Source organism: Syngnathus typhle, linkage group LG19, assembly GCF_033458585.1.
Source record: "Syngnathus typhle isolate RoL2023-S1 ecotype Sweden linkage group LG19, RoL_Styp_1.0, whole genome shotgun sequence".
Taxonomy (NCBI): domain Eukaryota; kingdom Metazoa; phylum Chordata; class Actinopteri; order Syngnathiformes; family Syngnathidae; genus Syngnathus; species Syngnathus typhle.
In genome coordinates, this window is record NC_083756.1 from 5,987,244 (window position 1) to 5,999,789 (window position 12,546).

The 12,546-nt window shown below is 42.7% G+C and overlaps 1 protein-coding gene across 1 annotated transcript in view; it reads right to left on the minus strand.

The window, feature by feature from the left end:
- Positions 1-5,260: 5,260 nt before the first annotated feature.
- The window catches only part of LOC133143648 (guanine nucleotide exchange factor VAV3), a 29,292-nt gene continuing 22,006 nt past the window's right edge, over positions 5,261-12,546 (minus strand). The window contains exons 21-27 of the mRNA XM_061265713.1: positions 12,197-12,262; positions 11,837-11,871; positions 11,571-11,687; positions 10,975-11,062; positions 10,517-10,646; positions 7,550-7,701; positions 5,261-7,480 (exon numbers count right to left, since the gene is read on the minus strand). Coding sequence (XP_061121697.1) covers positions 7,436-7,480; positions 7,550-7,701; positions 10,517-10,646; positions 10,975-11,062; positions 11,571-11,687; positions 11,837-11,871; positions 12,197-12,262 — 633 coding nt within the window. The 3' untranslated portion in view covers positions 5,261-7,435. The remainder of the gene's footprint in view (positions 7,481-7,549; positions 7,702-10,516; positions 10,647-10,974; positions 11,063-11,570; positions 11,688-11,836; positions 11,872-12,196; positions 12,263-12,546) is intronic.

Sequence of the window (12,546 nt, forward strand, 5' to 3'; positions counted from 1 at the left end):
TTCCAGCTGCAAAGACGGTCATTTTGAAGGTCACATTTTATTCTGATTTTTATTTTTGGGGGGTTTGGAATCCAGGTATGCTGCTCATTGAGCGAATGTGTGTCACCTGTAAAAAGCTGCATACCTGAGGTGGGCGGGGCCAATCAGCCTAGAACTCTATTTAGGCAACAGGTTACCTGAATTCACTGTTTGTTGGTTTTCACTCTGACAAGACACCTCTAGGTTAGCTTAGTTTGAAGTTTGTTACGCTGAATGATTGATTTCAAAGTCTTGCCAGTCTTTTTTTTTTTATTCTACTGCACAGCGGAAACATGCAAATCCTATTTTGCTTTATTTTTGTTAAAAAATGTGATTGATGCTACGTGATGTTTGGTTAACAGCTTGGAGGGCAGACCAATGTCAGCCATTATAACGTGGCAATTGATTCGAAAACAGATACGGTGGAAATTCACAGTTAATTAATTCAGGAAATATAAATGAATGAAATGGCTTAACCTTAGTCAAGGTGATTTGTGTAAGAGTCAAACCTTGAGTGATTGTGTTACAATTTGATGGTCTCGTTAGCCGGAGTTTGACTTTTTATATTTTGGGTGGCTTTTCCCCACTTTCCAAGTTTCTTTTGGCAAAAGCACAATTAGGTTTGTCTCTCCTTTCGAGATCGAGACACAGTCACTCATGTCAAAGTCAAATAAGTGAACGCAAAGTGACAGCCTGTGTTTGATTTGTGTGTGTGCAACGCCAAGCTGAGTCCACACTGGCTGATTTCCACCAATGTTGTGTGTGCAGTGTACAAACAGAGCGTGTGCTACAGCTGCATCGACAAAACCCTGCACGACGAATAGACTGAACAAATGTTCGGGTGCTAAAAAATCACAAGGCTCAAATAGGAGACGAAATAGAGTTGAAGTATTTGGGCAATGAAAATAATTCTCATCATTCTGATACATGTTGACCTTGGTGATTTTTATTTCACTCCACTTTACTGTGGGAGTGATGGTGCCTATATTAATTTATTCCATGGCTAGAAATGCATCTGTTCACTGCATATTATGTTCTGAATCCTGTCACACAAGTGCTCAGTGTTTCATTAAGGAAACCTGCAGCAGCTCGCTTGCTCGATATAAAATCGGTGCTATCGCCACAGGGAAACACCTGATGTGTAAAAACCATTTTCCACATGTGAGATAGCCTTCCTGTGAACGCGAGAGACATGGTAGAGAATCTTTTTTTTTTTTTTTTTTAAGACCGTTGCCTATAGCGCCAACTGCTGGAAGAGCAAATTAAATTGCAATACAATAAAGAGCGTCTTCGGTGCTGTAAATAAAATTTGCTCCACCGATGGAATACGCAGCATGAAGACGGATAAGATAATTACCAGCCTTGTTGTGGTCCAGACCCCCTAGTGGGAATATCTCAGCGGGCGCTTTGGCAAGAGATCAAACAAATTGATTTATTTAAAAATGCTGAAGAGGTAAATTAAACCGGACGTGGTAGCTGGATCATCGGGTAACCTTCATGGTTACCATTCAGATGTGTTGAATGGTGCCGGATTCAATCCAAGATTGTAAATTTGAGGTTAGAAAAAAAAAAAGGGAATGACAGACAGCTTTTCTTTTAATCATTTTTCGAGTGATGAGCAGACCAGGCGACCTGCAGGCTGTTGCCAAGGAAAAGGTTCATTAAGTCGGACATACCTGTTAAGCTTTGGCTTCTCTCCCAGCGGATGGACAGAGGGGGATAAAGCTGTAATTTTTTTTTCCAATTCAAGCGGCAAAGTACTCGCAATGTTTCGTACAATCCTACAAGCACAATAATTCTGAGTAGTTTGCTCCACCAGCACTCCAAAAAGCTTCAAGTTCACTTTCAATAGCAAAAATGCGACATCCAAAGTCTCCCATAGTTATTCATAAGAAGTTCACATTTTATTATGCTGGCAGGATTTGATATCGGGGAATATGTTTAAAGGTGTGCAGTGAAATGGCTGGGAAAAAAAAAATCTCTTATGCTGCTTTTTATTGATTTGGTGCATTTATGTTGTAAAAATTCACATCACCCGCTGTAACTACGCTTCCATAAATTCAGCTACAACCTTGAACATAACGCGAACCATTTCATTTTATGTTTTGATTTTCTTTTTTTTTTTTTTTTTACGAATAATAATCCTGCTGATCTATATGACCTGTGCAGCAGAAATTGAACATCCCGTGCCAATCACTCATAGTGACACTTGGAAAAATATTAAAAGCGTCAAAATTCATCTGTACGTCCGCACACGACCTTGGCGGGCTGAGTTGCTGCCTAACAATTGACACATCACAAATTGTCATTTAAAAAAAAAAACTACATACACCGAAAAACTCCCAAAACTGGCTCCGTTTTATGTAATTTTTTCCCCCAACTCTCCCTTTTATTTCTATGTCACTTCTTTTCATAGCATGACCCAAGTTGATGTGGCCACCTAATGGATTCGTCCGTAAAGTGAAAAATGACATTTTGGGTCGGGGACTTCAAGGATGGTCAAGTTAATGAATGGCTACCAGATGGCCCTTATTAGGCTAATGTGTTCCCTCTCTCGACAGCCCCCAGCTCTCGCCGGGGGATTTGGCAAATGTGTGTGTGTTTCAGACCAGGTGATCCCGATAGAAGAGAAGCCTGCGGAAGCCTCACTTAAACTACTCAGTGTTTTGACGGGGTCAAATGTGCAGGGTGGACCTACTGCTGTCCAACCCTGTTGACCCCTTTTGGTCAGGAGCCCCTCCCACTTCTGACAATCTGACAGCAGGTGTCCACCGTCTCCGCTCAACTTTGTTAGTTGGGAAAAATAAAAAGAGAGAATCAGAAAGGGACAAAGCTCTTTCCCCTCCGTGACAGCGTGTTAATTGCCTCATTTATAATCGCCTGCTCATCAAGATGAGTAATTGCTGTAGTGCACACATCAACAACACAACCTTTTTTTTTTTACACTCCAGAATTATGAATTAAACCCAATTAATTAGAATGTTTGGCATAATGTGTTGTCAGTGCGCCATGCCACCGGGCCTTTGTGTTTTATGACGTTGAACCCAGAGGGAAGCGAGTGAGCAGAGCTCCGAAGCTTTGAAATTGAAATGAATCCTGCGACGGCATAAAATAATGCCTAGTGTGCAGCCGTTCCTAATAAAGTGTCCGGCGAGCGTATATTACCTATGGGAAGCAAATGAGGAAATAGGCCAGCATCGCCATCATTATCCATCATGTTGAGGATGGGAACGCTGTGAGAAGGTGGCAGCGAGGACCTCGGGTGGCGCCGAAGCTTCTACGCTCCTTCTGTGGCGTGTTACCATCAGTAGGGCTGCCATTTAAATGCTGACGCCACAGCAATCCGCCGAGTAACAAATGAGAGTTGAATACATGGATGTGGAGGTGCTCTGGGGGACCAGAGAGGGGAGGGGGGAGCGGCGACATTCACATAGCCGAGGTTAGGCGAGGAGCCAGAATCTGAAATAGAAGCGTATAAGGGAAATAGCACTTTGCCGACATAATGGTGAGACTATAAATAAACTACCTTGTTATACATTTGGCAGCGGCCCAAAAGTGTGATCAAATCCGTCTGCAGCTGTCGCCATCGACGTTACAATTTCATTCAAGCTTGTGAGGTAATATACATGAGAAGCTCACCTGTGACCCGAATGAGGACAAGCACAAAAGACAAATGATTGGTGGAATCCAAATGTATAAATAAAAGGCCATCTGCAGTTCAATGAACCAAATTGTTCCAAGGTATTGATCCCTCAAGCAAATCATGCATCTCCACCAGATTTAAACATGCAAATCACTTTTTGCCACCATCTGTTCTCATGATTGTGATGCACGCTTGTGTAAGTGTGAATAGAGAAACCGAAGATAGAAAAAGAGCAGATTTGGAAAGGAAAGGCATTTTCAGTATGCATGAGTGACGCATACGTTTCATGTCGGAGCCAGTTGGAGTGAATTGCGAATCACCCGACACACTTGGGAACAATGCAAGGGTCCAAGAATGTGCTTCAAAAACTTTCTGAGAAGCTTCAAGCTAGAGATGCTTCAATTGCAAACATATATGTAAATATATGAAAGATTTGAATAACGTTGCAAAAAAATGTGTAGGCAACAGGTGATGTGTGGATTTTATGGTGATGAACTGTTGAGTTTCTTCTGTAGTCATGCAATCCAGAAAAACACGCAGGGGGAGGAGGGGGGGGGGAAGCTCAAGGGGGCGGGGGGTGCTTCTTGATATTTACACACAGCAGCCACCACCGTCTGGCAGCAATGATGACTCCCTCGTGGCTCCAAAAGACAGCAATAAACCTTGAGAAAGCACGCGCCGCACTGAGGAATAGACTAGCAAATGTGGAGTGGAATTCAAAATAGAGAAGACGTTATGAGATTTGCTTCCTTTTGGGGGGGGGGGGGGGTTCAGCATAAATGATATCGTCTGTGGGGATTAGATGCCACAAATGACACTTGGAAAGATTTTGTTGATATAGTGTAGTTTGGTTTCATTGATATAAGTCTTAATACAGTCTTCTGTGTTCTCACTGTAAATATATACAAGATGAGAGGAAATGGTTCATCAGGATGATGACACCCACAAGAGACACTCTTAACCCCACATTCATTCACACTTATTAACCAACAAGCAAGTGAGAAACAGCCCCCCCCCCCCCCCCACCGCAAGTTATTTAAGTCCTGTGGCGATAACAACAACAGAACACAAGTCTAACACCATGACGTTGACGTCTGTTCAGTGTCACCAAACTGCCACGACTAAGTCTTTAAATGAACTGAGAAAGGTTTTTAAATCAAGACAGTAAATACAGAATTGTGATTTGTATGATCGCCAATGAGATTTCGAGCGCTGATCTGAAGAGCGCATTAGAGCGCTGTCCATGGTGCTGAAATAAGCACATCGTTTATATCCTTGTTTTTTTTCTTCTCCAAAGCGATCAAAATCCGACTATAAAATAATTATTCCGATTTTTTTTAAGGCATTTTTCTGAACCACCACACTTTTTACTCCACTCTTAACATTTCAAAAATCTGTCAAATAAATTAATACTTTTCTGCCGCTGTGTGTGACATTTTCTGAGTGAGCGTGAATTTTTCATTTGATTGTATTATTTAACGGGGTGTTTCATTTCATTATCATCCACGGCCTATCAAAATGTTGACGCTATTTCAGTCTCAATCGCACAGCACTTATGTAAATAAAAGATTTTCCAGCGCTGTATAAATGTACGACTCATTTGAATAAGCATCATATTTTTATTATTTACTATAAACATATTTTACAATATGGTACAATAGAAAATATACAGGGGAATGCTACACAGGCCTGAGCTGTTTTCGATTTAGGCCACAGCGGTTGTACCATAATAATATTGACTGTACAGTAAACACAGCATACAGTACATCTTTGGTTCAATAACAGAGCACACACACAAACTCAGTGAGACACACACACACACAGTGACTTCCTGATTTTTTTTTTTTAGAAGAAAAATATCACATTTGAAGGACACCTATTAAATGGCACGTCAAATAAATTTTGTAATTCCATTCTAAAATATTTAGCTTTGATTGCTTACGGCGCATAGCGCCACAAAGCTCTCAGAGCATCACTTGAGGGATGAAATCCACAGTGAAAATGGGAGGACAGAGATTGGACTAGAGATAGATAAGGAAAGAAGGGGAGTGTGAGGGACTGAGAGGATAACGCTGTGACTTAGGCCGAGCGGGAGAGGAACCGACAGAGACGGATGCAGCGGGGTCACCCATGTGTAGAGCTGGTGTCATGATTAGATCGCGGATACCCTTGAGTCTTCCTCCTGTGTAAAGACATTGGAAAAAAACAAAGGGAGCATACTTGGTGGAAAGACAGTCCGCGTTTTTAAATGACTACGCCGTCATAGTTCATTTGGGCAGAGGAGCAGAGTGGGAGTGGATTAACACTGTCAGCCATTAGAGAAGCCCACTCTTGGTCTCCTGAGGTTCTGTTTCTTCATGGTCTCCTAGACTGAGTTGGATTTTTTACTTTCAAGAATCTGCAGCCAGTTGAAGCTAAAAAAAAAAGATCTCTGTTCACTTGGTCAAATTCCATTTTAAATGTTGTTAATCAGATGATGTCATGGCAAAAGTTTGTCACGCTGAAGGTGACCGCTCGCCGATGAAAGAGACTCCCACCTAGTGGTCACTTGTGGACATGAACAAAAATCTTTAAACCAGCATTTTAGCCAAAAGATGAGCAAAGAAAAAAATAAACCCATCCACAGAGCAACATAAGATCATGTGGTGGCTTTGTCTACAATAATCATTTCCAAATATAACATCTTTAATAAGAACATATTTTACAAACAAAATGTTCACCGTACAAAAACAGCGAGCGGCACAAACCGCCCGGGGGCCTCGCACACCTTGAGGTCACGACGCCCTGAGGTGTGTTTCCAGAGGCGGCTTCCATCTGTTCATCAAATAAAGTCGCAGACTAACAAGTGGCTCTGCCTCAATGTCACCTTTGGACAGTATGATGAGGCGTGTGCTGAATAATCAACACTATCTTATGTGTTTTCCCTTCTCATAAATTTTAACTTCCTTATAGAAAATAAGGTCAAGAACATTCCAGTTAATTCCCATTAGTAAAACGGAACGAAATGACAAGAATGACTGTAACCTAAGTCAAAAGGCTGATTTCCAAACGGCTCGGAGTGTTTTGGCTCATAATAGCTCCAATAAGAAAAGCCTCCCGCCAGTGGGCTCCTGCCAGCGATAAGCAAGAGGATCACTAACGGCCGGCACCAGCGAAAACATGAGGGTCTGCGCCGGAGATAAAGAATGTGAACAGCCAGAGGAAAATAGCAACCAGAAGCATCAATTGCTGCCAGCGAGGACCGACTTTATCTTATATCTCGTGTATGAGTGCAAGTGCGGCGATTGCAATCAAAGAGGGGCCATCGAGTCATCAATAAACGTCGGCGTTAGTGGAACAAACACGCAAGGTCAAACTGACTTCAGAAGTGAGAAGATGATGTGGGAGATTTTTTTTTTTTTTTGTACAGTGTGGGTCCTTTCCAGCTTGGTTGGCTCTATTCCCATGAGAGGCAGAAGGAGGTGCAGGTGTAGCCAATGGATGAATGAGTGCAGGAATGGAAGAGTGGCGTCTGAGTTCCTGCTTTTTGACATGTCTGCAGCAGCCAAGTTGGGATTTTTTGTGGGCAAGAAAGAGGCGGGATGAAATGCATGGCTGGGCATCTGGCGAGCCCGCGTGGCCCCCGCTGACAGGCAAGCTGCTACTTGTAGATGGTGCAGTTACTTAGCCACAGCGAGCCGAGCAGAAAGGATGAGGCCATCTTTTCGTCAGAGATGTTTGCTCCTCTGCTGGCTCAGAACTTCTTTTGTTTTTCACTCTTCTTCATTGGTATGCTCATTCCTCGCCTTCTTCTACATAGGTGGATGGAAACCAGCCGATCTGAGGGCAGAAAGGTGACACGTTTGCCTAATTTCAATTTTTCTTTAATTGTGGACCTCTCATGCTTACCCTCCCGTTGACCTCGCCCCTCCACCACCCGTTGGCTCCGGACTTGGTGTAAATCTTCACCACGTCGCCCTCCTGCAGCGAGAGCTCTCGCGTGTCTCGGGAACTGAAATCGTACCGTGCGATGGCCACGCCCATCACTTTCGGAGTAAACACTGAGGGGGGCGAAACAAAGAGCTACGTAAGGACGTGTGATTGGCATTGGAAATTATTTTTCTAGCCCTGTCGAGCAATGTTGGACAGACAGACAGACAGACAGGCAAGGCAGACAGACACCAAAAGAGAAGTGATACCTGTACCTGACCAGAAGGGGGCAGAGGAAGGAGGTACAAAGCTGTAGCCGGCAGGGGTTACAAAAGAGAGGCCACAGAGCAATGGCGCTATGGCGGGGCGGGGCGAGCCAAGCAGGAAGCGGCGGGGTGCAAGTGGGAACGGGGCAGGGATGTAGGGATGGAACAGAGAGAGAGAGAGATAGAGAGAAAAGCAAAGAAATATGTTTTCAGAGGTAACAAAACAACACGGCCTCGGGTCGGAAACGTTCTTCGAGTCACAGATGCGAACTTTACGACTCTTTCGACATTCATCTCATTTTCATAAGACCGAGAGGAAGCCGCGTTTGGTGTTGGGCGCTCATAAAACGACAAAGATTGCCCTCGATTATTTTAAGGTCAATCTTTCCCAAATTGGTGAAATCGCACCTGAAATGCAGAGAGACGTCTTATTTGAATCTGGCTAGATTCTAGGTCGATCTGCACAATCTTAAAAAGGATTCCGAATTCATAACAATGACGATACAGCCGTTAAATCGGATCTCGTTAAGATGCTACGAGGGTACCCATTGAGGTGCCTGCATAATAAAAGTAACTGTAGCGTGACAACTGCAAGCACAGCACAAGTCAATTGCTTTTTTTTTTTTTTCATCAGCACAGAGGAGTCAACGTTTGTCCTCGCTAATGGCGGATAAACGAGCGCACCTTATGAGAAACATGTTGTTCGGAACAATGCTAGCGAGATAACTGGCCCGCGTTATTGGTACGCTGTAAAGGGAGATGAGGCGGAGGGCGGGCTCGGTCGCTTTTTTGAAATGAATACTAATCAGCCCGCCGAGAGACAGCTCAGCAGCCTCCAATGGAGACCAGGTACAAACATGGCCATCTGACTCAAGCACATACCAAGCACCATGAATCACGTGCTTAGTTTGAGCGCATTCATTTGGGTTAGCGGCAAATCAACCCAACGAAGCGATCGATACAAAGGTGAAAACTAAGAAAGTACAACAGAACGTGGATTTTTTTTTTTTTTTTTAAATAAGCATGATCAACACCAATCTGTTGTCATTTGTCCTGCCAAAAATGTGACCATCGTCATGCTGTTTCTTGTCAGACGCGTGAAACTGGCTGGAGAATAAAACGTTAAAATGTTGTTTAAAAAAGAAAAAAACGATTGGTGCGTCGCGCGCACGCTGAGTTTAAGGTCTTTTTTTTGGGGGGGAATTGCTTGAAAGACTCAGCTTGGCAGCAGCGCCGTGTGGGGTGAGTGGAGACTTTTGAAAGGATGAACTACACAGCGCACTTTTGGAAGAAGGCAGACAGTCAACTGTGAATCTTTAATAGAGTCTTGATGTTTTTTCGTTCGTTCCCCCACCTAGCATTGTCTACTATAGCGATAGCCTATAGATAAAAAAAAAAGTTTACTTCTCCAAAAATACTTTTGTTTAAACTCCCAAATATTTATTTAGTTTGACGCGCCATAATTTTCAACCACAACATTTACAACAGTTTATTTCTTCAAATACTAACATGGAGGATATTTACTCAATGGCTGAAAAAAATATATATATATATAAACACAATAAAAATATCTTTTTTTATCTGTGTTTTGTGTTTAGTGTGACTATGGTTATTTGCCATTATTTCCTCCCTCGCGAATTATCTCATTAAAATTGTTATTCAAAGTTGTCAACAACAGCTGCTCTTGTCCAAGTCGCTAAAAACAAAACCTCTTACTGTATGTTATTCATTCAGCCCTAATTAGCAGCAACTCTGGGATGTGAGTATGTGAAAAACGGCATTTGCATACATAAACAGCATCATGTATTGCATTGCAATTATTACAATATAATTTTCAATATGTGTGACTCTGCACTGGTTAATTGGTTCATTTGCTCGCCTCTTTGGAATCAAATAAATACAAGCAGAGTAGGCCCCGAAGCCCTGACGATATATTTGCCTTCACTTTAGTTAGTTCACTGAAGGTTTAACCAGATAATTTAACTCCCTTGGAACTTATTTGTAGTATTTGATGGTCTGGAAACTGCAGATACTGTTGTCAAATCTAATGAGACGCAGAGCTCAGGGAAGAAGGAAAAAAAAAAAAAAAAAGAACCCAACAACAACAATAAAAGTCAGCGGAGACGGAAGTGTTCCAAATAGCAAATAGCTGTGCAGTTCTTTTACTGTAAGGTTGTGAAGATGCTCCCAGGTGAGTTAAAGCACTGTGAAAAGAGATGAAATTTTAAAAAAAAAGCATAGAAAGCACCGAGAGCGGTGGGCAGAGAAATCAGCCGAGCCAGTAACAACAGTAGCGAGATGCAGGATTGGAGCATAAAGTGTAAAGAGCAAATGGAACACGATTTGGAAGGCTTGGTGGACAGAAAATGTCAGATTGGAGAACTGCTCGTTCATCAAAACGTTGCTCGGCGGGGATGCTTGTGGTCATAAAGTCGACATGCTACCGTTACTGTTGTGATGACTTATTGCAAAACAACACGTCAAATCCAAGCAAAGTCGTATTTTTTAAAAAAAAGTGCTCCGTTTGAATACTTTTCTCCACACTACAAAAACACGTCCCTCAACCTTTTGGGGGGTAAAAGCTTGTCAACTTGTGGCCTTTTATTGAAAACAAATTGAAAAGGTCAAATTAAAGCATTTCAGTGTTTGTTTGCTTTCACAGCTCCTCAGGCGTACTCACTGTTTCCACCGGAGCGGTTGAGCCGATGCATTGCAGAATTCTCCAATTCCCGGTAGGGATACTGCAACGTAGTGTCCAGACTCCGAAAACCTTCTCTTAGCGAGTGATGCTTGTAGTATTCAATCAGCTCCTGAACATACACAAAACAATTAATTTAGCACTGATTATTTCGATTTTTCAATGATTCTCATGTTAACTCATTCACTGCCAACCCAGTTAATAACTTTGACGTCTATAACCGTCAATGGAACTGAATGAGTTAATATTTAATGAGCGTGCAAAACACGAGACAAAAAAACACTTTTGTTACTTCCGAAACACATTTATAATCTTTGATTATTTTTGTGTGCACTGCTCAAGTAAAATTCAGGTTTTGACACCCCATTAATGAAAGTAATGATTTATTCATGAATTGCAGTGGTGGGGGGGAAAAAATGGGAGGAGCTTAACAGACTCACAAAGAGACTCCTGAACTTCTTGTTCTCTGCGATGTGGAAGCAGCCCTCCTTCGTCAAGATCTTTATGTGCTTCACGTCGCTGTTGTACCTGTGGGCCATTGAATAAGTTATGAGTGTAATTTCCCTCCCTGATCACCGCCATCGATCGGCGGTCGGCCTCTGGCCTCACGGTGAAGCCATAATGGAATGCGTTGGGTCCCACAGGTGGTTGACGTGCAAATGATGGCTGATCTGAGCCCCCGTGCCCCTCTAACCGCCCACCCGCATGATTGTCATTCATAGTCATACTCGACTCCAGGTTATTCACCTTTGTGGTCTTTCGCCTTCATTTACGACAATGGGGAGTAATTGTTTTCTGAACCTCGGCTCCCCCTGCAGTTGGGAAGTATAATTTACCTTGAAGCCACTTTGGCAAATACACGACCGAAGTCGTAACTACGTGGAATTAGAAATAAATAAATATTTGTAACAAATATCACCTGGTTCTATGAACCGCTTGTGTCAGCACTGTCTTCAAAAGCGAAGGAGACGCCGTGTCTTTAAAACAATGCAAACGTAAAACGCCGACTCAGCATTTCGACACAATGGGAACTTACTTAATGCTGATGGCATATTCTGTGTACTCTCTGCTGCGATGGCGGACCAGGTAGGTGCTGTTGACCCGGTTGATGAGCTCTGCCTCCGCCTGGAGCCTCTCCATTGGTCCTGCAAACCTAAAAGCAAAAGTATTGGGACAGATAGCCTTCAAGTGAGATCCGGTTTGCTGTGTTTAGTTCTAGCCAATAAAGCAGTGATTTAGGAAAGGCTTCTACCTTCCTATTGACCATCTAATTAGGCAGTAAAAGCTCATTTGTAAACTTACCATGGTTGAGAGGAGTAATCAATGGGCTTTGGGACCTGAAGCAAAGAAAAGCAGGCAAAGTAGACATGTCCTGTTAAACTGTCAGCCAGCATCAGATCAACTCAATACTATTTGGCGCCAAATCCAAAGTGCAGTGTGTGTTGACGCTAATCCTTTTGCCTTTATGTCCCCAATAAAGATGTTGCTCGCTGTTATCTTTACAAGCGATAACAGCGATCTCATCTATAACAGTGACATCATTGTTCTGAAGAAACTGGTTCAAAAATCACATTTTATCCGCGGTTAAACATCATCAGACGTTTTAAAAGTCAAAATAAGCCACTGCGGTATGTTGACGAACAAGACGGAAAGGCTGCTTACACATGGGCACGGCCTAACAGCGTCGCTTGGAAAGAAGCCAACTTCTTTTGTTGACAGGATTTTACCCTGAAAGAAGAAAAGATAATTGTGTTATGCATCTGGGTGACTCTGTCTCAATAATTCAACAACAATTAGCTCAGGACACAGAGCAGCGCATGTATATAGACAACCCTTGTTATTCTATTCTTGTAATAATGGCTGGCCGGAAGAGAACCCCTTATTTCCCCCTTAAGGATCACTCTAATGTCTTGATTTATAAACACCGGGGAGTCCATATAAGGGTGATAGAGGGTTTGCCGGTCACCGGAGTGCGAGTTATCTCCTTCAGTTCAGGCACCGACGCTTAATTG